Raw genomic sequence first — 22341 nt, forward strand, 5'->3', positions numbered from 1 at the left:
TGGGGAGGGGTTGGGGCAGGGTTTGGGTTTGTGCAATTAGACAGTTGGCAACCCTAGCTTGACCAATGGGGAGTGCCTGATTCCCCACATCACAGCAAAGATCTTTCCAGCAAGCTGGAAGAAAATATAAAAGAGGAGACAGGCCCAGCGATGATATCACATCCACTCCCCTCCCCCAATACAACACCTGGAAGAACATCTGGAGGACAAAGACTTTGAAATGGGGAAGGGTGATCCCAGGCTGGAAGGTAGTCTCAGCCTTATATTAAGGAACTGTAACTTCCTTATACCATCTGTCTGGGTGAGAAAAGCTGTATGATTAAACTCTTGCTTAAACTAAAAGTTTTGGATTTAGAAAGCATGTTTACTCTGACCTTTATGTCTACCACTTATAATCACTTAAAATCTATCTTTCTGTAGTTAGTAAATCTGTTTTCTATTTTATCTAAACCAGTGAGTTTTGGTTGAAGGGATTAGGAAATCTCAGCTCAGGTTAACAAGGGCTGTTGCACATCCACTACCGTTTTGTTGGTGTGGCAAACTAGGTAATGAACTTACACTGGTCAGGCTTCTGACCAAGGGTCCTAGAATAAGAGGCGCCAAGGGGCCATGGCCTTCCCACTTTTGAAAGTGGATTGGCCTGGCCCATCCACTTTTTGCCATGGGCCCAGCCTCCTGCTCCTTCTCTTCCCTCAGCCTGGCTGGAAGCTGGAGCCTGGCCCAGGTAAGATTGGCCCAGGAACCCAGGCAGCTGTGGGCCTTCCACCTGCCCGAAATGGGGGCCGGAGAGCAGCCCCTAGCCTGTGTCCCTGACTTCCAGGGAAGATGGAGGGTCTGTGGCTCCCCATAGCTGCCTGGGTGGCTCTTACTATGGCCCGGATGTGGCTCTTTGGCCCCTGAGGCCGAGCCCACAGGCCAGGCCGGAAGCTGGAGCCGGGTTGGGGTAAGAGCTGCGCAGACAGCTGTGGGGAGCTACAGACCCTCCACCTGCCCTGGACGAGGCACCCAGAGGGCAGAGACATAGACTGGGGGCCACTCTCACCCCACCACCACCCAGGGCAGGTGGGTCCATGGCTCCCCAGCCCCACTCTGGCTTCCAGGTTGGCTGCAGGGGGTGGGGCCTCGGGGGAAGAGGAGGGGCAGGCCTGGGGCCCCTCCACTGTTAGGACAAATCCGCTGCCCCTGCTTCTGACCAGTGCAAGGCTGGGGCGCTGTGGGGAATTGGCTGGAGCCTCCCTATTGATGGTTCATGAATGGCTAGGAGATCATTTATGTAACTCAGTTGGATGTATCCCTGCCTGTGGATGTCTGTGTAAGTGCAGTACTTGCCAGAAGTTTGTAGCTTGCCATCAACATCACAGTGTGAGGGATATCCCAGGCTAGTCGGTTTTGGAGGACTCAGTGGTACCACAGTCCAGGTTGCACCGCAGTCACACCCATATATAAAGCTTTTTTTGTTTTTTAACCAAAATGGGAAGTTAGTCACAGGATCTCCTGTGGTTCCAAAGCAAGCTGTTTTTTCAGTGTGTGTTCTTATCATGCACGTTCTTTTATGTAAAATATTGTGAGGTATTCTTGTGTATTTGTTTGCAAAATCCCATAGTCCTAAATGGATTCTTACATAATTCATCTTAATAGGATTCTGTATATATAAAAACCCCACCCATTGCTTGGAAAGATACTGTGTAGTCAAGAATAAAACAATTGCTACTGCATCTTGCATAATTATAAGACTGCTGTTTAGTGAGCAGTCATATGTGTAGTTTCTTTGTGAGTTTGGTGCTTGTACCATTTCAAGAAGAATAATTAAGGTAAATTCTTTAGGCTCTTCACAGTATATGTTTGTAAAGTGCCCAGCACACTAGGCCCCTCACCTGGCTGAGGTCTCTGGATGCTACTGCGATATAAAGGTTAAATAATAAGGACCCAGTTATGCAAGTGAGTAACTCCCTAGTCCAGCTGAACTCCTTGGGCTACTCACATTCTTAAACGTATGCAGGATAGAGGCTTAGATTTATGTTTTAAAAAAAACAAACCCATATCCCTCCAAATTTAAACTTAAAAAAAAAAAAAAAAAAAAACCGACTTCCTCTATTTCCTTAACTTTCCTTGCCTATGTATAGAGACTTAGAACAGTGGATGGTTACACCAATCAGCTGTCCGTCCTTGGAATGTGACTTTAGAAATATATTGGACTCTTACTTTCTCTAATCTTATACTTGTGATATATTATAAGCAATTTATGTGTAAATTCCTGTTAGTTTGTAAATTGGCTGCTAAAATCCAGTAATCCTACTTGAGGTTGTATATTTCCAGCATTCTCCTTTACAGTGATGTGAGCATAGAGGAGCCAGATTGTGTGATGCTCTGTGTATGTGTGAGCTTCAGGGTACGTCTGCTCAGCAGCTGGGAGCACGCCTTGAGCTTTGAGGGAGCCGAGTTCTGTGAGTCAAGTTGAAGTGTGTTCAGTATGGGAGGGTAGCAGCCAGGAACTATCCACATTTTGTATAAAATAAAAACTGGTCTGTCTCATGAGATTTCCAGATCAGTTTTGCAAATCAGAGGGAGACGTGGATAAAATTCTGAACTCTGGGTACTTCTCCCATTGAACATTCAGAGGTTCACTTGATGCTGTTGAACCTTTCCCTTGTCCTGTTTGCGTATCTCTGTACATCTCAGTTTATATTGATATTATGGATGAGTTTATGCTTGGGAGACTAGTGATGACTAAGTATGTGAAAAGGAAGCAAGATAGAAAGCAAAACATGTCACTAGTCCCATGAGCCATGCACCTAATATCCTTTCTAAAGCATAACTTGTTAAAATGAGAATATATAAATTCTGCACCGCACCCCAGGCATGTGTCAAATATCCCTTTAATTAGAACAGACTTTATGTCCTGGATCCCTTGTCACATGGAGTTGCATTTTTTGTGTGATTATTTTAAAGAAAAAGTTGCCTCCCCTCTTCCCCCCATCATAGCTCCCCTATTTTACAGGGATGACGACTTCTGGGTAAGTACAGACTCCATTCCTTAGAGTGCAGCTTGATTCCTGGGGGCAAATGCTCAGCTGCTGTAAATTGTCCTAGCTCCATCCAAGTCAATAGAGCTATGGCAGTTTCCACCAGCTGATGATTTGCCATCTGGTGTGTGTGGTATGTTTTAATATGTATATCAGCACAGTCTAACTAAAACAAAAGAACCAGATTACATGAGTTATGAAAATCAGCGAAGTGCAGAGCTCAGTGAACTGAAGAATAAGGTTGTTGGTGTTACCTGCTTGAATAAATCCTGTTTAGGGTCTTTCCCTCGTGGCAAAACAAGGAACATCACCAGATTTGAGGGAACAAGGTTTACAGACAGAAGAGCAATACAGCAGGGCAAAGTCCTAAAGCAGATGGTAGCAGAAGTATTTTCTACAGCTCTAGTATTGAGACTATTTTAATGGAATGCATGTATTACTTGCCGATAAGCAGCAGATGCCGTCACAAGCTGGGACTCCTCCCACCTGCTTCATTGCAACAATCCTGCAAGGTTTGTCTGAAAGGCGATGGCTACTCTATGTTTAGTAAACTTGATTGACTCTGATTTGCAATAAACTATTTCTACTAGTTTTCCAGAGTGTTGTATGGAATGTTCACACATCCCAATCCACTTTCCAGTTGTGGTGGAGCAGGAGGGTGCCCCATTTGACAGGTGCAGGAGAATATATTAACAATTGTCCAGATAGTTTTAAAACTAGCTATTGAATGATGGTCAGCATTTTATTCTCCTCCCCCACAAATACTGCTCTAAATATATTCTGAGGGCTAGTCAAAGCAGTCACAAGGGTACAGACTGACAGCGAGTGCCTTTAAGCTGGAGGCTACTTGAATGCAGGCTGGGTGGCTGGCATATATCTAGGTTTAGCTGCAATTGCTGTGAAGGATGTAAGAGAAATAGAAACTGCTAAAGCTTGGTTAATGTAAATGTCTGAGAAGTGGGGAAAATCTAAGACTTTAAAATTGGTCAAAGAATTAGCATCTTCTAGCAAAATGAGGTAAGCTTCAAATTCAGCTTGTAGATGCCACAGTCCTGCCAAAGACCAAATCCCTCTCTTTTTTTGGGCTGTAATTGCACTTGCTACTGGCCTATTAAGGCAGCTGGAAATAAATATGTATGGCACTGAGATGGCATCAGGTCACTGTGATGGTGTCTAATTTTAAACTCTGGAGCAGAAGCAACTTTTCCACAAAAGGGAAATGCAATTCCTCTGAGCTCGTTTTGGTTTTCTAAAGCATGGTTAAAATCTGGAATAATTATATTATTCAGTGTTGCCACAGAAGACTTCTTAAAATGTGCTGTGCTGTCCTGGGTTTGGTGACTGTGCAGGAACGTCAGATGGAATTGATAATGAAGGCGAATTTTGGGAATAGCCGCAATGTTTGTTGTGGCTATTGATTGGAATTTGCTAGGCTGGTTTTAAATACTGTTGCTCTCTCTTGACCTTTGTGTATCGATTGCACATTGCAGATAAACAACCATCTGTGCTGAGTGAATATTTATTATGACTTGGAAGCAGACTAAGTAAGGACAGCCTTGAATTAGAGATGAGAGTTTAAATGATGGTTTTCTAGTAAGAAAGGTTTTCCCACCCTTGATTATTACAGTTTTATTTAAACAAGGGAGAGGGAGTCTAAATACGTGGATTTGTTTTTTCCATCTTTGAAAAAGTTTAAGGTCTGGAAAAATGATTACAGAAAAGACACAGCCGAGTTTTCTGTATTATTTGTATGGTGCCAATAGTGTTGCCCTGCCTCAATTTGGAAACCTGTCAATTTTAAAATATATTAAATGGTTTTAGAAATCTAGACACAAATTGAACTTATTGATCATGGGACTGATTCAATTTCAGTGTACTCAGTGGGAGTCTTTCCACTGACATTTTAATGAGTTGGATTGGGCCTAGGCTCTCATTGTTAATGTCCATTCAGTAAATGGAAGGGTCTGGATTGATACCTTTTCAACGTCTAGAAGAAGCCCTGTACATTTCTACTGGAACCCAAGGAATCCCCCTATTTACTTACATCTCTCTGTACTTTTAAGGTTCTATGGAGTGGTCAAGAAGTACTGGAAAATGCATTTTTGGCTGGAAGACTTGCCGCGGTATAGTGCAAGGAACTTCTTTCCTTCCCTATTTTATCCAGAGGTTCTGAATATGCTTCGTATGCAGTACTCCTAGTACTTATCCCTACTGACAGGGAAGAATGAGACTGGTACCAGTAATGAAAGCAGGCTCTCCCACATAGCAATGCAGACAGCAACCACTGAGGCATTTGTCCTTCTGTTTTTATTAATACGTTCAGTTTCATAGACTCCATAATGCATCCTACAAGTGCATTTCTAGGGGATTATTGCATATCTTGGGTGGTTAACGTCACTCAGTCCTTGGCTTCATACCTTATTAAAAGCACCTGAGACATTCTATAAATGCTGAGAAAGGCTCTTATTTATCTCATAATGAAAAGACTTTGTTAGCTATTTATTTTGGAAGCATACTTACTTGGTCCATCCTTACAACAAACACACACAAAACTAATTTTCTGGAAGTTGGTTTTGCTCAGCAAAATAACTATGGATTTTAACATGCAGTGGTTTTTTATTTTATTTTGAATGAGTAAATAGCTAAATTTAAACTTTTATAATCAGTGACAATTTATTAATGTAAACTCCCTCCCCCGCCCCTGCCAAAAAAAAGAGTTGTGAGGTTGTAAAAGGATGGAATTTTAGAAATGCAGAAGAGTTAAATGAATAACTCCAGTTATGATGGTGACACTTACAAAAATAGTTAATGAACTATTTTCTTTTTAAACACTTAATCTGCTCTACTTGCCTGTAGGGTAAGTTTGTTCTTTTTTTGTGTGTTAAAAAAAAAAAGGCAGAATCATAATTCATATTACCACCTGATCAGTGAATTTTTCTACTGAAGTTCAGATATCTGTACCTTGTGAATTTATTATTGTTCTTTCTTTCATTTGCAGGATACTGGGGTTGGGAAATCAAGTATAGTTTGTCGATTTGTCCAGGATCATTTTGATCACAATATTAGCCCTACTATTGGGTAAGTACCCTGTCTAATCTTTTCCTTGAAATGTTTCACTGCTGCCAAAATCATCATCTTACTTCTATCTAAAGTGTCTTCTCTTCCCTATGTTCAAGACTATGCATAACTCCCCTACATTTCCCCCTCACTTCTTTGATGCCCTGTTCTGCTCTCCACACTCCATAACTTCTCTCTTTTTTTTCTTTTTGTGTGTGTGTGCCTTCTTGCCTCGCTCTCTGCTCATGTTATTCCTTACATTTAGAATAGCCTCGCCATTAATAGTCAGAAAGCTTCTTTCTTCCCTCTCAACAACTACTGAACAGTCACCTGATTTGTGAAGCTGACACGCCCACACATACTACTCTGTGTTTTGTATTGTACAGACTCATGATTGGAAGCTTTTTACCCTCTGTTAAGCTCTGAGTACAACTATGAGATAATATAAATAATGCTAGGTTTGAGTCTACTCTCTGGGTGATGATACATATGCCACTAAATGTCCCCTTTCAATGTGCTAGAGTGACTAGGAAACCTGAGTAAGTCAGGACCAGATTGTTCAGTTCTTATGGAAAGCAGGATAGGACGTGAGGCCAAATTCTGCTCTTCTAAAATAACTCCATATTTAATTATATTTGCACCAATGTAAATGAACAGAACCTGAGCTGTTGTTTCCTATTCTAGGAGTCGTGGACCCAATAAATTCAGATAAATTAATTTCTCTGTTACCACTCTCCTTTTAAGTCATCCTCTTCTTCATGGTAGCACCCATCCCTCACCAACAGCCTCTTAGGTCCCTGTATTGCACTGTGTGAATTTCCTTTTTACTTGTCAAGAGCTTCTAGTTTCAAATGATGTCTTCGACTGCCCGGAGGAGTACACGCAGAATCCTTTTTTTTTGTAGTGCTGGTAGGGGGGATTCTGTGGGTTAGTATGCTGTTCAGAAGTATGTTGGAAATATTCTTTGAGACGGAGACGTTGAAAGTAGGATTCTAGGTCACAGAACTGTATCATGTTCGTGGGTCTGGAGGGACAAAAGGAGAGGCCCCGAGATAGGACAGACTCTTCTGCTGGGCTAAGAGTGTATCTGGAAAGATTAACAGTATTGCTGGGTGGGTTAAGGGAACTACTGTTGTGGCTCCTTGTGGCATGTAGCAGTTTAGATAGTTTAGTGTCCTTTTTCCTTTGTAGAGAGGCAAAGTTTGTCTTGTAAAGTCTATCCATGAGGAAGTTTGTGTGGAAGGTTGATTTTTTATGAGAGTATCCAGTTTTGAGAGCTCATTCTTAATCTTTCCCTGTTTGCTGTATAGGATGCTGATCAGGTGGTTTCACAGTTTCTTTGAGAGTGTGTGACACAGTCTCTCAGCATAGTCTGTGTGATATGTAGATTGTAATGGATTTTTTACCTTTAGTCCTTTTGGTATGATGTCCATTTGCTTGCATTTGGAAAGGAAAAGGATTCTGTGTGGACTCCTCCGGATGGTCGAAACAACAGACTGGATTTCTACATAGATTGCTTCCATCAACGTGCAAAGGCTGAAATTGTGGAAAAGCAACATCACTTGCCCCATAACCTCAGCCATGCAGAACACAACGCCATCTACAGCCTCAGAAACAACCCTGACATCATAATCAAAAAGGCTGACAAAGGAGGTGCTGTCGTCATCATGAATAAATTGGAATATGACCAAGAGGCTGCTAGACAGCTCTCTAACACCACATTCTACAGGCCATTATCCTCTGATCCCACTGAGGATTACCTAAAGAAACTACACCATCTGCTAAAAAAACTCCCTGACAAAGCACAGGAACAAATCTGTACAGACACATGCCTAGAACCCCAACCAGGGGTATTCTATTTGCTACCCAAGATCCATAAACCTGGAAATCCTGGACGCCCCATCATCTGAAGCATTGGCACCCTAACATCAGGCTTGTCTGGTTATGTGGACTCCCTCCTCAGATCCTACGCTACCAGCACTCCCAGCTATCTTCGAGACACCACTGACTTCCTGAGGAAACTACAGTCCATCGGTGATCTTCCAGAAAACACCATCCTGGCCACTATGGACGTAGAAGCCCTCTACACCAATATTCCACACAAAGATGGACTACAAGCTATCAGGAACAGTATCCCCGATAATGTCACAGCTAACCTGGTGGCTGAACTTTGTGACTTTGTCCTCACCTACAACTATTTCACATTTGGGGACAATATATACCTTCAAGTCAGCGGCACTGCTATGGGTACCCGCATGGCCCCACAGTATGCCAACATTTTTATGGCTGACTTAGAACAACGCTTCCTTAGTTCTCGTCCCCTAACGCCCCTACTCTACTTGCACTACATTGATGACATCTTCATCATCTGGATCCATGGAAAAGAAGCCCTTGAGGAATTCCACCATGATTTCAATAATTTCCATCCCACCATCAACCTCAGCCTAGCTCAATCCACACAAGCGGTCCATTTCCTTGACACTACTGTGCTAATAAGCGATGGTCACATAAATACCACCCTATACCGGAAACCTACTGACCGCTACACTTACCTACATGCCTCCAGCTTCCATCCAGGACACACCACACGATCCATTGTCTACAGCTAAGCTCTTAAGATATAACCGCATTTGCTCAAATCCCTCAGATAGAGACAAGCACCTACAAGATCTCTATCAAGCATTCTTAAAACTACAATACCCATCTGCTGAAGTGAAAAAACAGATTGACAGAGCCAGACGAGTACCCAGAAGTCACCTCCTACAAGACAGGCCCAACAAAGAAAATAACAGAACACCACTAGCTGTCACCTTCAGCCCCCAACTAAAACCTCTCCAGCGCATCATCAGAGATCTACAACCTATCCTGAAAGATGATCCTTTACTCTCACAGATCCTGGGAGACAGACCTGTCCTCGCTTACAGACAACCCCTCAACCTAAAGCAAATACTCACCAGCAAGCACACATCACTGAACAAAAACACTGACCCAGGAACCTATCCTTGTAACAAACCCCGATGCCAACTCTGTCCACATATCTATTCAAGTGACATCATCATAGGACCTAATCACATCAGCCATACCATCAGGGGCTCGTTCACCTGCACATCTACCAATGTGATATATGCCATCATGTGCCAGCAATGCCCCTCTGCCATGTACATTGGCCAAATCGGACAGTCTCTACACAAAAGAATTAATGGACACAAATCTGACATCAGGAATCATCATACTCAAAAACCAGTGGGAGAACACTTTAACCTTTCTGGCCATTCAATGACAGACCTGCGGGTGGCTATCTTACAACAGAAAAACTTCAAAAACAGACTCCAACGAGAGACTGCTGAGCTGGAATTGATATGCAAACTAGATACAATCAACTCAGGATTGAATAAGGACTGGGAATGGCTGAGCCATTACAAACATTGAATCTATCTCCCCTTGTAAGTATTCTCACACTTCTTATCAAACTGTCTGTACTGGGCTATCTTGATTATCACTTCTAAAGTTTTTTTTCTCTTGCTTAATTGGCCTCTCAGAGTTAGTAAGACAACTCCCACCTGTTCATGCTCTCTGTATGTGTGTATATCTATCTCCTCAATATATGTTCCACTCTATATGCATCCGAAGAAGTGGGCTGTAGCCCACGAAAGTTTATGCTCTAATAAATTTGTTAGTCTCTAAGGTGCCACAAGTACTCCTGTTTTTTTTGCGGATACAGACTAACACGGCTGCTACTCTGAAAGCTATTTTTCACAGAAACTGCAGAGCTTCTAAATCCAAAGCATCACAAGCTAGCTCCTGTCAGTCATTTAACTGAGTTTAATTCAGAGATCTCTTCTTTCCAACACTTATGGCCAAATCCTCAGCCCTGCATCAGTTGGAAAATGTTGAAGACACTTGACTTCTCTAGGGCAGAGGAAGCTAATATACCTTGTCCATGAACGAATTATTTGGGTGTGAACAGTTGCTCTTGTTTTGTAATTATTCTACTTTAAATTCCTTATGAAGAGTAAGCTTTATTTGTGTTTGATGTTGAGGTGGCTAAAAGCTTTCAGCTGTAACATGTTGACCTTTGCCTTTGGATGCACAATTGGAGTCCCAGCTGCGGATTTTATGACCAGATTCCAATACAGTTTTGGACGACTGAATTTAACAAATGGAGGAAACTGGGCAGAGAGGAGGGGGCAAGGAAGAACATCATCACTGGCGGTATTGATTAGGAAGACATTTGCTCATAGTGATGAAATTAATGGGAACCTAGTGGTCCTTTAGTTCTAAAGCACTGTCAATTCTTTATCAAAGTAAAGATATTCTACCCATATGAGAAGAAAATAGAAACTTTTCATAATTGTCACGTTTAGGGGGAAAAGATTGTATATTTGGAAAAAAAAAACTTTGTCACATTAGTGTACTGAGTTAAATATTGCTAATATGTTTTGTTGCCTTATGTTTTCTAAGTAGGACTACTACGTAGGTAAGGTTTTTTTTTTTTTTTTTTTGGCCAGATGAACTAATGTTCTAAATCCACAATTCTAGTGACCTCCTGTAGCTGCTGGTGTTCTGAACTTCCTGTTTTCAAAGCTATAAAGTGTTGCATAATAAAAAAATGATAGTTGGAAACATACACCCACAAAATAACCAAAGAAAATACTGCTCTTCCTGTGTTACTTAATCTTTTTGTATCCAATGGAACACTGTTTGAATTGAGCAATTTACAGATGGCTATCCAGGGAACCTCTGGTGTATCTTTCCTAGAAAATGTTTCGAAAACACATGCCATGTGATGTAATCCGGTGTATTTCTAATGCAAAACACATCCTATCAGATGCCTCTTTATATGTCAGGGATAAAAGTTATCTTTGCAGGAATGGTTCTGCAGTGTCTAGAAAGAAACACAATTCTACCAGAGCCTGGGCAATTTCTTTCAGGCCTCCTTCAGCTCAAACACTGTTGTACAGAGCAAACCTATAAATGTCTAGCATTCTTTTTTAAAGGGATACAATTTTGAAAAATCATATTTCCCTCTGAAAAAATTCTACCTATTATTGTTAGAAGTAACAACTAACATTGTTATGCCCAAGATTGGAGGGGATGCGGGGGCGGGACTTTTTGGTTTGTTTACATTGTACTTTTGGCAACACTTTGTGTATAGTCTGTTCCGTTGTTTTGTTGCTAGTCACTTACTTTTCCTGTCTTCTACACTAGCATATGAAATCACTCATTCACTGCTTGGTGGGGTGATAACATGTACACTTATCCCACTCCTTGCAAGAGGATGTTCACCAGGATCAGCAACAACAACAAAAAGAACCTGAAGTGCCAGCTGCCCAATGGACAGGCATGTGCACAGAGAAGAAAGGAGCTATGGGCCCCAGGCACATATGGTGCCGGTGCTCTTGAGCCTAACCAGAAGGATCCCTCTAAACCTCACCAGAGGAAAAGAGAAATCCTAATTTGCATAAACATAAATAAATCCAGGGGATACTATTGAATGGACGCTGTACCAGAAAATGACTTTTTCCCCACCCTAAGTGGCCTGGCCTAACCAAACAAACCTGCCCAAAGTCTAGAGTTGATATATTTGGAATATTGGTCTGGTGAATTTCATTTGTTAACCTCACAGTGGGTTTAGATCTGAATAACAAACAGTTGGTACTTCTCATTTCAGTGCATCCTTCATGACTAAAACTGTTCCTTGTGGGAATGAGCTTCATAAATTTCTGATCTGGGATACAGCTGGTCAGGAGCGGGTGAGTATCACTGTGTGATATGTTCTGTAAAAATAATATTTAATACTTATATGCCACTTTTCATCTTCACAGGTCTTTAACAAACATGTTTAATGAATTCTCACATTACCTTGTGAAGTATGTCTCAGTAACTAAGTATTACTATTCCCATTTCACAGATGGGAAAACAGAGACAAGCAGGTTAAATGACTTGCCTAAAAGCAGAGACCACTGGATCAAGTTTCAATTCTCTGCCCTCTTCTACAAAGCCCTGTGGAACTCTGCTTCTGTCTGTATATTGATTTATGGGCTGATTCTGATCTCCTATTCTAGAGGGTCACATAGTTTGAGCGCAGTTGAACACACCACAGCCACAACTCCCTGTGTGCCATCCTATCCCCCTCTATTTGAGGGACTCCCTGCAACGCCTCCCTTCATCCCCACCATTCTCCCATCTACCACATGCCCAGAGCTCTGTATGGCCTCCATTTCCCCCTTTCTTGCATGCCCCTGCATTATCCATTTCCCCCAAGGCAGGGGCTTTGTGTGTTTTCCCTCATTCCCCCTCTGCCACATGGCAGGGGTTGTGTGTGTGCTCCCCATTTACTCTTCCCCACATGCCAGCAGGGGTGCTGGAACAATTTGTATAGTGGGGATGCTGAGATACATTGAATCAAACTGTAAACCCTGCATATGATGGAAACCACTTCAAGCCAAGGGGTGTGGCAGCATCCCTAGTTCCAGCACATATGTATGCCAACAACCCCCATTCTTCCCTCCCATTCTGTGCCCCCAACCCCCATTTCCCGCCACTATTGTTTCTTTTCTTTCTGCCTGGGAGATAAATCATTCAGGGTGTCAGCATTTTAAAACTGTATTGGGGCCTTTATCAGAGCTGAGAATGAGGGGTGTTGTTATGCTGGATGGCGTTAATGGCTGTCATCAACCAGTTCTTTGATTTATAGACTATGACAATGGTGGGTGAAGCTGTGCTCCTTCTGCTAACCAGATGCCAGGGCTCCACCTGTCCCACATTTTCTCCTTCCTGTTTTCTAGTTTTCACCAAAATCAGTAGAATTCTGCCTATTGATGTTTAGAACTTCCCTTGAAGTTTTGGAATTTGATGGGATGCAGCATTCCAAAGTTTTCACATTATGTACAAACACAAACAGAAAAATGCCGTTGAGTGTCTGGTCATACTTGACACAACCACTACCGAGAGGGTTGTGAAAAGGGGGTATTTTGTGTATGCCAGGTCTGACTCCTGAGAATTCCCCTATACTGGGCCAAAATCCAGGTAGTCCGTTAAGCTGGCTTCACTGAATGCCCCCTTTGCACTGTCAGAATGACACATAAGAGGTATGGGAAGCAAGCTGAAGAAGGGTTTTGTGCAGCAGGATTTGGCCTAGTGGATTTATACTGGTGTAAGAAAACTGATCAAGCTCCTAGCTTCTTATCACACTATCCCATTGCCTTCTCTGCTCTGCTAATAATGCCAGTTTAAGCCTTGATGTCCTGTTTGTCTGCCTAAAGTTGTCTCCTTGCCCTTTTGCATGCTACCTTTATGCATACAATTTCTTGCATCCTGGTAATGAAGTGGGGAATAAATTATCTGTAGACTCTCACTATTCCTACAACACTCTGACCTGCTTCTTCCTTACTGTCTGAGGCCAACTTTTTATCACCTTTAACTTGTTCATCTGGGGTTTCACTACGCTTCTCCTTGTGATGTACCCAAGGTATTTGGCTTTAGCTAGCCCTATTGCACATTTGGATGGGTTAGCTATGAGATCCATTTTTCTCAGGGTATCCAGTACTGCTTCAGCCTTTTTCAGATCTGTTCCGCAGTCTTGGCTGTGTATGATCACATTGTGCAAGTAAGTGGCTGCATACCTGGCACATGGGCGTAATAGCTTATCAGTGAGGTGTTGGAAGGTTTCTGGTGCCCCATGCAATCCAAAATGGAGAAACCTGTACTGGTCTAAGCCTTCTGGTGTAGAAAAAGCAGTCTCCTCTTTGGCACCCTCTGCTTGAGGGATTTGCCAATAGCCTTTGGACAGGTTGAGGGTAGACAAGAATCTTGCTTTTCCCAACTGGTCTATGAGCTCATCTGTCTGAGGTATGGGGTAGGAAACAAACTGGGACAACTCATTTAATTTTCAGAAATCATTGTAGAACCTCGTGGTACCATCTGCCAACCAGAATGATTGGGCTGGACCAGTAATTATGGAAAACTTTGGCTCTCTGCTCCAACATCTTCTTAATTTCTGTACTGATTTCCTCCCTTTTATCCTCAGGGATCCCGTATGGTTTAAGCTTCACATTCACTCCTGGATTTGTGATGTGCTTCTGTGGTTCTGGCTGGCTTCTCTGAAAACAAATCTTGGTTTCATTCAATCATCTTGACAACTTCTAGAAGCTGTACAGGGGTAACTCTGGAGATATTTTGACTCATTCCCGCGGCTTATTTTCCCGCAGTAGTGTTTCTAGGGTGACCATATAAGTTTCTGTGTGTTGCCAGGGCTTGAATAGGTTGATGGTTTGCTCCTGCTTTGGCCTCTATTACTTTGTATGGCTCCTGCCATATGGCCAATTGCTTGCTTTCCATCGTGGGCACCAACACCTTTACCTGATCAGAAGTCTGGAATTTCTAAGCCCTTGCTTGTCAATTATAATGGCTTGTTGGGCCTTCTGTGTCTTTTTCCATATGTTCCTGCACTACTGGGATGACTTGGGATATTCTGTCCTGCATCTGCATGACATGTTCAGTGACATTGGTTCCTTGATTAGACTGTTCCTCCCAATTCTCCTTGGCAATGTCCAATATGCCACAGGGATAGTGACCATATAACTAGGGTGACCAGATGTCCTGATATTAGGGGTGTATTGTCTTATTTAGGTAACCTATCACCCCCTCCCCCGGTCCTGATATTTCACACTTTGTATCTGCAAAAAGAAGAACAGGAGTACTTGTGGCACCTTAGAGACTAACAAATTTTGTATCTGGTCACCCTACGGGGTACTTCCCTTATAGCAATCATTGGGTAGACTAGCAAGGTATCCCAGTTTTTCCCATCTTGACTTGCTACTTTCTATATCATGCTCTTCAGTGTTCTGCTGAAGCATTTGACCAGGCCATCAGTCCGGATAGTAAACTGAAGTGCACAGGGCCAGTATTCAATGCATCACACACAGCTCCTTCATCAACTTTGATACAAAGGGAATCTCTTGATCTATCAGAATCTCCTTGGATATTTCCATTACCATCTCATAATAGGGCTTCTGGTCCTCTCCACACAGTAAGGGAGTGAGGCCAGGAATGTCACAGGGCTGTTCTTCCAAACATGAGGAGATATGCCTTGAGGTCACTTGTCATCTTTTGTAGGTAGCTGCTAGCCTTTAAGGATCGAGTTCCATCATGGCCACCTCTTGTAGCAGTCAGGGCATTGGCTGTCTCACACTACTTCCTGTTGGATGGCTTGGTCCCATGTTGCCTAGTTTATCAGCAGTTAGTTTGTCTCCTGCTATATTTGTACAGACTCCTGCTGTGCAGCCACCTGGACTCTGGTAGCATCCTGTTGTGCTGCAGTGCCCTGCACCAGCACCCTCATCGTGTCATCCATTCTCCAGAATGGATTCTGGGATAGTCTGCTGTGCCAAATCCCACCTCTGATGCCACATGTGGCAACACACTTTTCATCGGGTCAAAACTCAATGTCTCTCCCTCTGGCATTGGGGGCGGAGAAGGGGCCTGGAGTAAATCACACCTGCTTCAGAGGTTTGATTCTTAATGTTGGTTTATTTACGATATTTACAGGGTAGGCCCTAGGGTTGGCCCTATCCGGTTCTTTAAACAACAAAAAATATGTTTCCTAACTCTCCTGGAGTAGTGCCTCCAATGCTGATAACTAAGGCTACATTTCAGTCATGGGTATTTTTAGTAAAAGTTACGGACAAGTCACGGCAGTAAACAAAAATTCATGGCCCGTGGCCTGTCCATGACTTTTACCAAAAATACTAGTGAATAAAACTTGTGGGGGAGGCTGCCTGGGGGCCCCACGGGTGCTGGGGGAGGATGGCCTGGGTGCTGGGGGTGGGGAGGACGGCCACGGGCAGCGGTGCATGGCCCAGGACCCCTGCTGGTGCTGGTGGGAGGGTGTGGGTGGCGGGGCTGGCAAGCTCCCTATCTGGCTCCGCGCCTTTCCCCCCCCAGCAGCAGAGTTTGGATGTGGGAGGGGGCAGGGGGTTGGGGCACGGGACGGAGTGAGGCAGGCTCTAGGCAGTGTTTATCTGGGGGCTCCCCGGAAGTGGCAACATCCTCCTTGCTCAGCTGCTAGGTGGAGGTGTGGCCAGACAGCCCTGCACGCTGCCTCTGCCTGCACCGCCCCCACAGCTCCCATTGGCTGCCTCCCAACCAGTGGGAGTTGTGAGGGCGGGGCTCTGGGCGGAGGCAGCACGCAGAGCTGCCTGGCCATGCCTCTGCCTAGCAGCTGAGCGAGGGAGATGTCGCCACTTCCCTGGAGCTTCCCAGGTAAGCGCCACCCAGACCCTGCCTCAGCCCTCTCCCACACCCAGACTCTGCTGCGGGGGCCCGAGACTGCCCCAGCAGCAGCCAATGTGCCTAGCACAGGGGCTGCCTGAGCTGCTCCTGAGCCAGGCTCACTGGCTGCTGCAAAAGTCACTGAGGTAACGGAAAGTCACGGAATCCGTGTCTTCTGTGACCTCCATGACAAACTTGCAGCCTTACTGATAATCAGTTGCCCACTCTGGGCCCAGTTACGCTGGGATGCAAGGCCCCCTCCCCAAACAGAAATAAACACAAGATTTCCTTTATAGAAAAAACAGCTCTTTACCTAGGAGAAGCCTTTTCCCCTTACGGCACACAACCCTTTTGCAGTTTGCTTCTCCTCTCTTTCACTGGAAGAGGTTTTCAAAGGTCAGAGGCTGCCTTAATTGGATTCAGGTGTCCATGATTAACTTGAGGTAACCTCTTTCAGTTCATAGGGAAAAGAGCTTTAACTATTCTAACATTAATATGCCTGCCTTTAGCTACTCTTTTAGAGCTGTCAAGTCTGACTCTGTCACAGCTGATAAACCCCCAAACAACACAATCCATTGTTCCATCATGATGTATGCCTGTCCTAAATGAGTAACTGCATAATTTTGCTGGTGTCATTCCTGATCTTTCTCCCCCATCTTCTTTATTGTCCCCTGTGTTGTAGCATGTCTGAAACTAGATGGTAAACTCCTCCACGCAGGTATCTTGCTTTTTTTTTTTTAAATTGCATCATAAGGCATTTAGCATGCACTTTTCCTATCACGCTGCATCTAACTGCATCTGTGTTCAAGCTCACTTCCTGTTCTCTGCAACAAAATTACTTACATATTTTTCTCAACAGTGTTTTGGTTTGGCTTAATTCTTCTAAATGTAAGTCCAAATGTGGGAACAAATGTGTGTTATAATCAGGGCTTGGTGCCTTCTGCAGTTCCACAGCTGCCCAAACTGCTGCCACGTCTACGCCCTGATACGGAAAGCTCTTCTGCTGCTTTCTCTCTCACCCTGGTTTCAAAGAAAGCAGAATGATCAGCACTTGGTTCACTCTATCTGACTCTAATCAGAGGTCTATTCACCCTGCCTTCCACTCCAATCCATGCAACCTCCAAAGCCACCATGCCTTTTCCCATGCGGATATAAATAGGGGAAAGAGTACAAGAAGATGGACTGTCCCAACATCCTGCAGGCGTGCTGGAACAATTTGTATAGTGGGGGTGCTGAGAGCCATTGAACCAAACTGTAAACCCTGTATATGATGGAAACCACTTCAAGCCAGGAGGTGCGGCAGCACCCCTAGTTCCAGCACTTATGGATCCCCCTGAAGATTTCAGGGCAAGGCAGGAATAGAAGCAGCTGCACTTAACTCTTCTCCCCCTAGCAGAGCAAATAGTGGCAGGAGGGGGAGGACACCCCCAGTCCCTCTAACAGACAGAAGGATTGAGTTCCTTCTCCCCCACCCCTCCAGTGCCTGCAGTCAGAAATGCGTATGACTGCAGAACAAAGCCCTGCTGGGGGGTTCAGCTAAAGTGACAGTTAAGACCAACAGACAATAGTTCTGACAGGAGCTAATAATAACAACCATACTTAGTTGTTCCTCATCCATCCATCTCACTGTTCTTTACAATAAGGCATAAGTAATATCTCTATTTAACAGATGGAGAAACTGGTACAGAGAGCTTCAAGTCAAAACATTTTCAAAACTTGGGCAGACTCAAATAGTCATGCAGGCACTCCGCCAGGGGCTCAAGTCTGTAGGGCTAATTAGAGCTGGCATTTGGCTGTGCCCAAGTTGTCTGAGCACTAGTTCTGGCTATATCAGGCCACTGAAAAGCCTAAACTAAAAATATGAACATAACATAGATTAATTTGCTTCCTTAGAGTTTACAGAAAATGTAGCACATCTTAAAGGAGCAAACAGCAGGCCTGTTCCTCCATAACATCTTCAGGAGCAGTTCCCTGTTTCTGTCCTTCTGTCCTTCTTCTGTACTTCTCCAACTTCTTTCCTTCTCTGCCTTTGATCCTCCAGTGACATTTGAATCAATGTTTGGGCTTCCTCTTGTAAAATGACCAGATGTCCCAATTTTATAGGGACAGTCCCGTTATTCAGTGCTTTGTTGTATATAGGCACCAATTGCCCCTGTCCCGATTTTTCACACTTGCTATGTGGTTACCCTGTCCTCTTGCCTCCTCATCCTCTCCCATCTTCTTCCCATCATGCTGTCTAAAACTAGCCTGCATTTGGACTGTTCACCACTAGGTGTCCAGACCTCATTAGCAGATGCAATTTTGTCATGTGTAATAACATTAGCACCTAGTAGTAATTTCCAAGCCAGGATGCTTGTATGGCTGCTTTAGGACAAGGATCAGCAACCTTTGGCACGTGGCTCGCCAGAGTAAGCACGCTGGTGGGCCGGGCTGGTTTCTTTACCTGCCGCATCTGCAGGTTCGCCTGATCGTGGCTGCCACTGGCTGTGGTTCACCATCCCAGGCCAATGGGGGCAGCAGAAAGCGGTGCAGGCCGAGGGATGTGCTGGCTGCCGCTTCCCGCCGCCCCCATTGGCCTGTGGACGCGGCAGTTAAACTGGCCCGGCCTGCCAGGATGCTTATCCTGGCGAGCCGCGTGCCAAAGGTTGCCGATCCCTGCTTTAGGAAATCCTACTGAGCACTAGAAACTCGGGAAACTTGGATATGGTAAAAACCAACTTAAACATTTGTTGGGTACCCAGCACCCACCTGAGGCACTAGATGGGCATCCAAATGACTGTTTGTATCTGCTCAAACTTTTGGAAACTTTGGCCGTAGTGTGTATGAAAAACTGGCCTGTAAGCAGGAGAAGCAGTTCAGCACAGTCACCCCACAGGCTGGCCAGCCAGAGCTTGGTCACAGAAAACTAGATCACTGAAAAAGTCAACACGTAACAAAAGCTATTTCCCTAAAACACAGGGTCTTTTAACTCAGACTCACAGCTACAGCTATGTGGGAACCAGAATTTCCTTTTAGCAGGAAATTCTGCAACTTCAAAATTTGTGTTAGTTCCAAATCAGAACAAATTGCCAAATTTCAAACTTTCCCACAAAGCAAATTTTTTGAAAAATTTCATTTTGGGTCAATTGAAGTTGAAATGTTTCATTACAATTTCAGTTTTTACAAATGTATATTTTAGAATATAAATTATAATATAAAACATTTTTAAAACAAAGTCATTTCAATGAAAAATCAAAATGCTCCATTCCAATAAGATCCAACCTTATCAAAATATCTCATTTTTTTTTCAAAACAAAAATTTCATCAGAATAAACACATTCCTGTGGCAAGTTTTGAATTGGACAAAAGGGCATTTTCTGTTGGAAAATTTTAACAAGCTGTACTTGCAGCCTTTGCCCAGACATCTCTCTTCCTGTTCCTGAAGCAATTACTTTCGTAGCCCCACCCTGCAGGGCCTGTGAGAGCCTGAGTTACTGTTAACTCCTCATTTGACAGGAGTGCGGAGTGACTGCTTCACATTCCACTTCTGCAGCTTTGAAGCACAAAGTGTGAAAAGCATCTGTAGTTTCCCTTTTCAGAACCCCGGACCAATCAAAGCAGCTGCCTTAGAGGAAAGAAGGTTTATCTCTGCATTTCTTCAGGGGCGGAGGGAGGAGGAGAGAATGGTGTAGTCAGAACAAAGCAGCTTAGAAAAAAGATGGAAAAACAAACAAAATGAGAAATTTCCATGCCTAACATATAACAACCTGCCACAGAGCTTGGACTGAGTACTGACAACACAGCTCTGCCCCTAATTCCTTAAGTGGATTTAAAAAAATAAAAGGAGTCTGCATAAGTAACCATAGATGGAAAATTCTTGGGGAAAATTCCAATTCCTAAATTTGCATTTTTAATATACAATTTTTTAATAAAAGCCCACAACCATTTTTTGCAGTATGATGATGATGATATGTTAGCAAATGGGGGTTCAGAAGCAGACTTCCTGCCTTGATGGGGGTGGGAATGAATTCTCAGTTTGTTGTACAGTGGATGCGCTGAGCCTCTAGAGAGACGTCTGGCAGCGCTGCATGACTTTCTAGTACCACTTATTGAGGAGAGCGTAGGTTGTTTTGTCAGAAAAAAGGAGAGCTGTTGAGCCATCCTTCCCTTTCTAGTGAGGAGGATTTGAAACCTCAGCAGCACGTTTAAAAACATCCCTTTACTTCTCCCTGCTTAAGTATCAATCTCTGATGTCCCAGTTTCTTTGTGATCACATGTTGTCAAATCATCCCATTTATTCCACTTTCCAGAGTGTCACTTTCCCTCCATCTTGTCTTTTTTTCTAGTGCTTTTCATCAAACTTACATTGCTGCCCTGAACTGCATGGCTAAAATTCATGACAGTTTTGTTAGCATGAGCAAAGATTGCCCCCCTACAAACAATCTCCTCACAAGTTAGCTAAGGATGTTTTTATTAGTGTGTATTTCAGTCTGTGATGCCATAAGTAGTTTCTAATTACAATGTTTTTGTCTGTATGCCTTGGGCTGCTGCCAATTTTCCATTTTGCCAGCCTGACGAATATTGTGACAGCCAGAAGGCTATGTTTCCAAGACAAGGAAATGCATGCCTACACTTTTTTGCTACTGTTTTTTAGTAAAAGGGCATCCAGGTGTTTAAGCCCAGCTAGAATTCATGCTCAGGGATTTTTCATAATTCCATATGCAATAACTTCATAAGTGGCTAAAAAGACCAATACAAATGGATGTAGCTTTTACTCACCCCTTCACTCACAGGGACCTCTTCTCCACTCTCTCCCCCACCCACAAGTCGCTATTCACACTGTGTGCATAGATTCCAGGGCCAGAAGGGACCATTGTGATTATCTAGTCTGACCTCCTGTATAATTTAAGACAAAGAACTTCCCCCAAATAATTCCTAGAGCAGATCTTTTTAGAAAAATGTCCAATCTTGATTTAAAAGTTGCCAGTGACGGAGAATCCACCAAGACCTTGGTAAATTGTTCCAGGGGTTAATTAACCTCACTATTAAAAATGTACACCTTATTTCCAGGTTGAATTTGTCTAGCTTCAACTTCTAGCTACTGGTTGCTCCCATCACTTAGCAAAATTCTATTCCCTGATTTCACTGCCTGCTCATAGACATCCAGTAGGGGGTGTTGGAGAGAAACTGTACCTTTCCAGTCCTCCTCCCTTTTGCCTGCTAGAAGAATAAGAATAGAGAATAAGAAGCTAGAACAGGGGTCGGCAACGTTTCGGTTCGCCGTCCTGGGCCAATGGGGGCGGCGGGAAGCCGCGGCCAGCACATCCCTCGCCAATGGGGGCGAGTCGGGGCCACGATCGGCCGAACCTGCCGCATCAGCAGGTAAATAAACTGGCCCGGCCCGCCAGGGTGCTTACCCTGGCGAGCCGCATGCCAAACATTGCCGACCCCTGAGCTAGAACCTTGCTTTCACTCAGTTGCCTTCCTAATAATGCAGCACTATGCACTAAACTACAGACTTTCACTAGCTCATTTGACTTCTTTCCCACCTGCTGAGACACTTCTGGCTTTCTTCTGAACAGAGAATCAGATAGTGTCTCTTGCACTCCTTTACAGCAACAGGGTTTTGGCGACAGGGTTCTTGCTCCGCCAGAGCCTGGAAAGTATAAATCTAACTCCCATTGAAATCAATGTTTAAATAAAGATCTGGGCCCTAGTTAATAACTTATCCTCAGAATACACAGACCTTGAGTTAGAGTTCAGACTTGCCCCATTCCTGGACTTTAGCTTTATTGGTAACTCAAACATAATAATCATCTAAGGGCTTGTCTTCATTGCAGAATTAACTCAAGTTATAACTGAAGTGTTGCCCCTAACTTGAATTCCATGCTCATGCAAACCCCTTAACTTGAGCACTGTGGTCCTTTAAACTCAAGTTGTCTGGGGGTATAGGCTAAAGCTCAAGTGAGCACTTGTCAGCTGCTAACACAATCTGTGATGTTAAGCCAAT

At 43.7% G+C, this 22341-nt stretch overlaps 1 protein-coding gene across 1 annotated transcript in view; it reads left to right on the forward strand.

The window, feature by feature from the left end:
- The window catches only part of RAB31 (RAB31, member RAS oncogene family), a 96672-nt gene that overhangs the window by 39320 nt on the left and 35011 nt on the right, over positions 1 to 22341 (forward strand). Inside the window, exons 2-3 of the mRNA XM_054017989.1 lie at positions 6022 to 6101; positions 11752 to 11833. Of these exons, the coding sequence (XP_053873964.1) occupies positions 6022 to 6101; positions 11752 to 11833 (162 nt within the window). The remainder of the gene's footprint in view (positions 1 to 6021; positions 6102 to 11751; positions 11834 to 22341) is intronic.

Source organism: Malaclemys terrapin, chromosome 2 (genome assembly GCF_027887155.1).
Source record: "Malaclemys terrapin pileata isolate rMalTer1 chromosome 2, rMalTer1.hap1, whole genome shotgun sequence".
In the NCBI taxonomy this organism is placed as follows: Eukaryota; Metazoa; Chordata; order Testudines; family Emydidae; genus Malaclemys; species Malaclemys terrapin.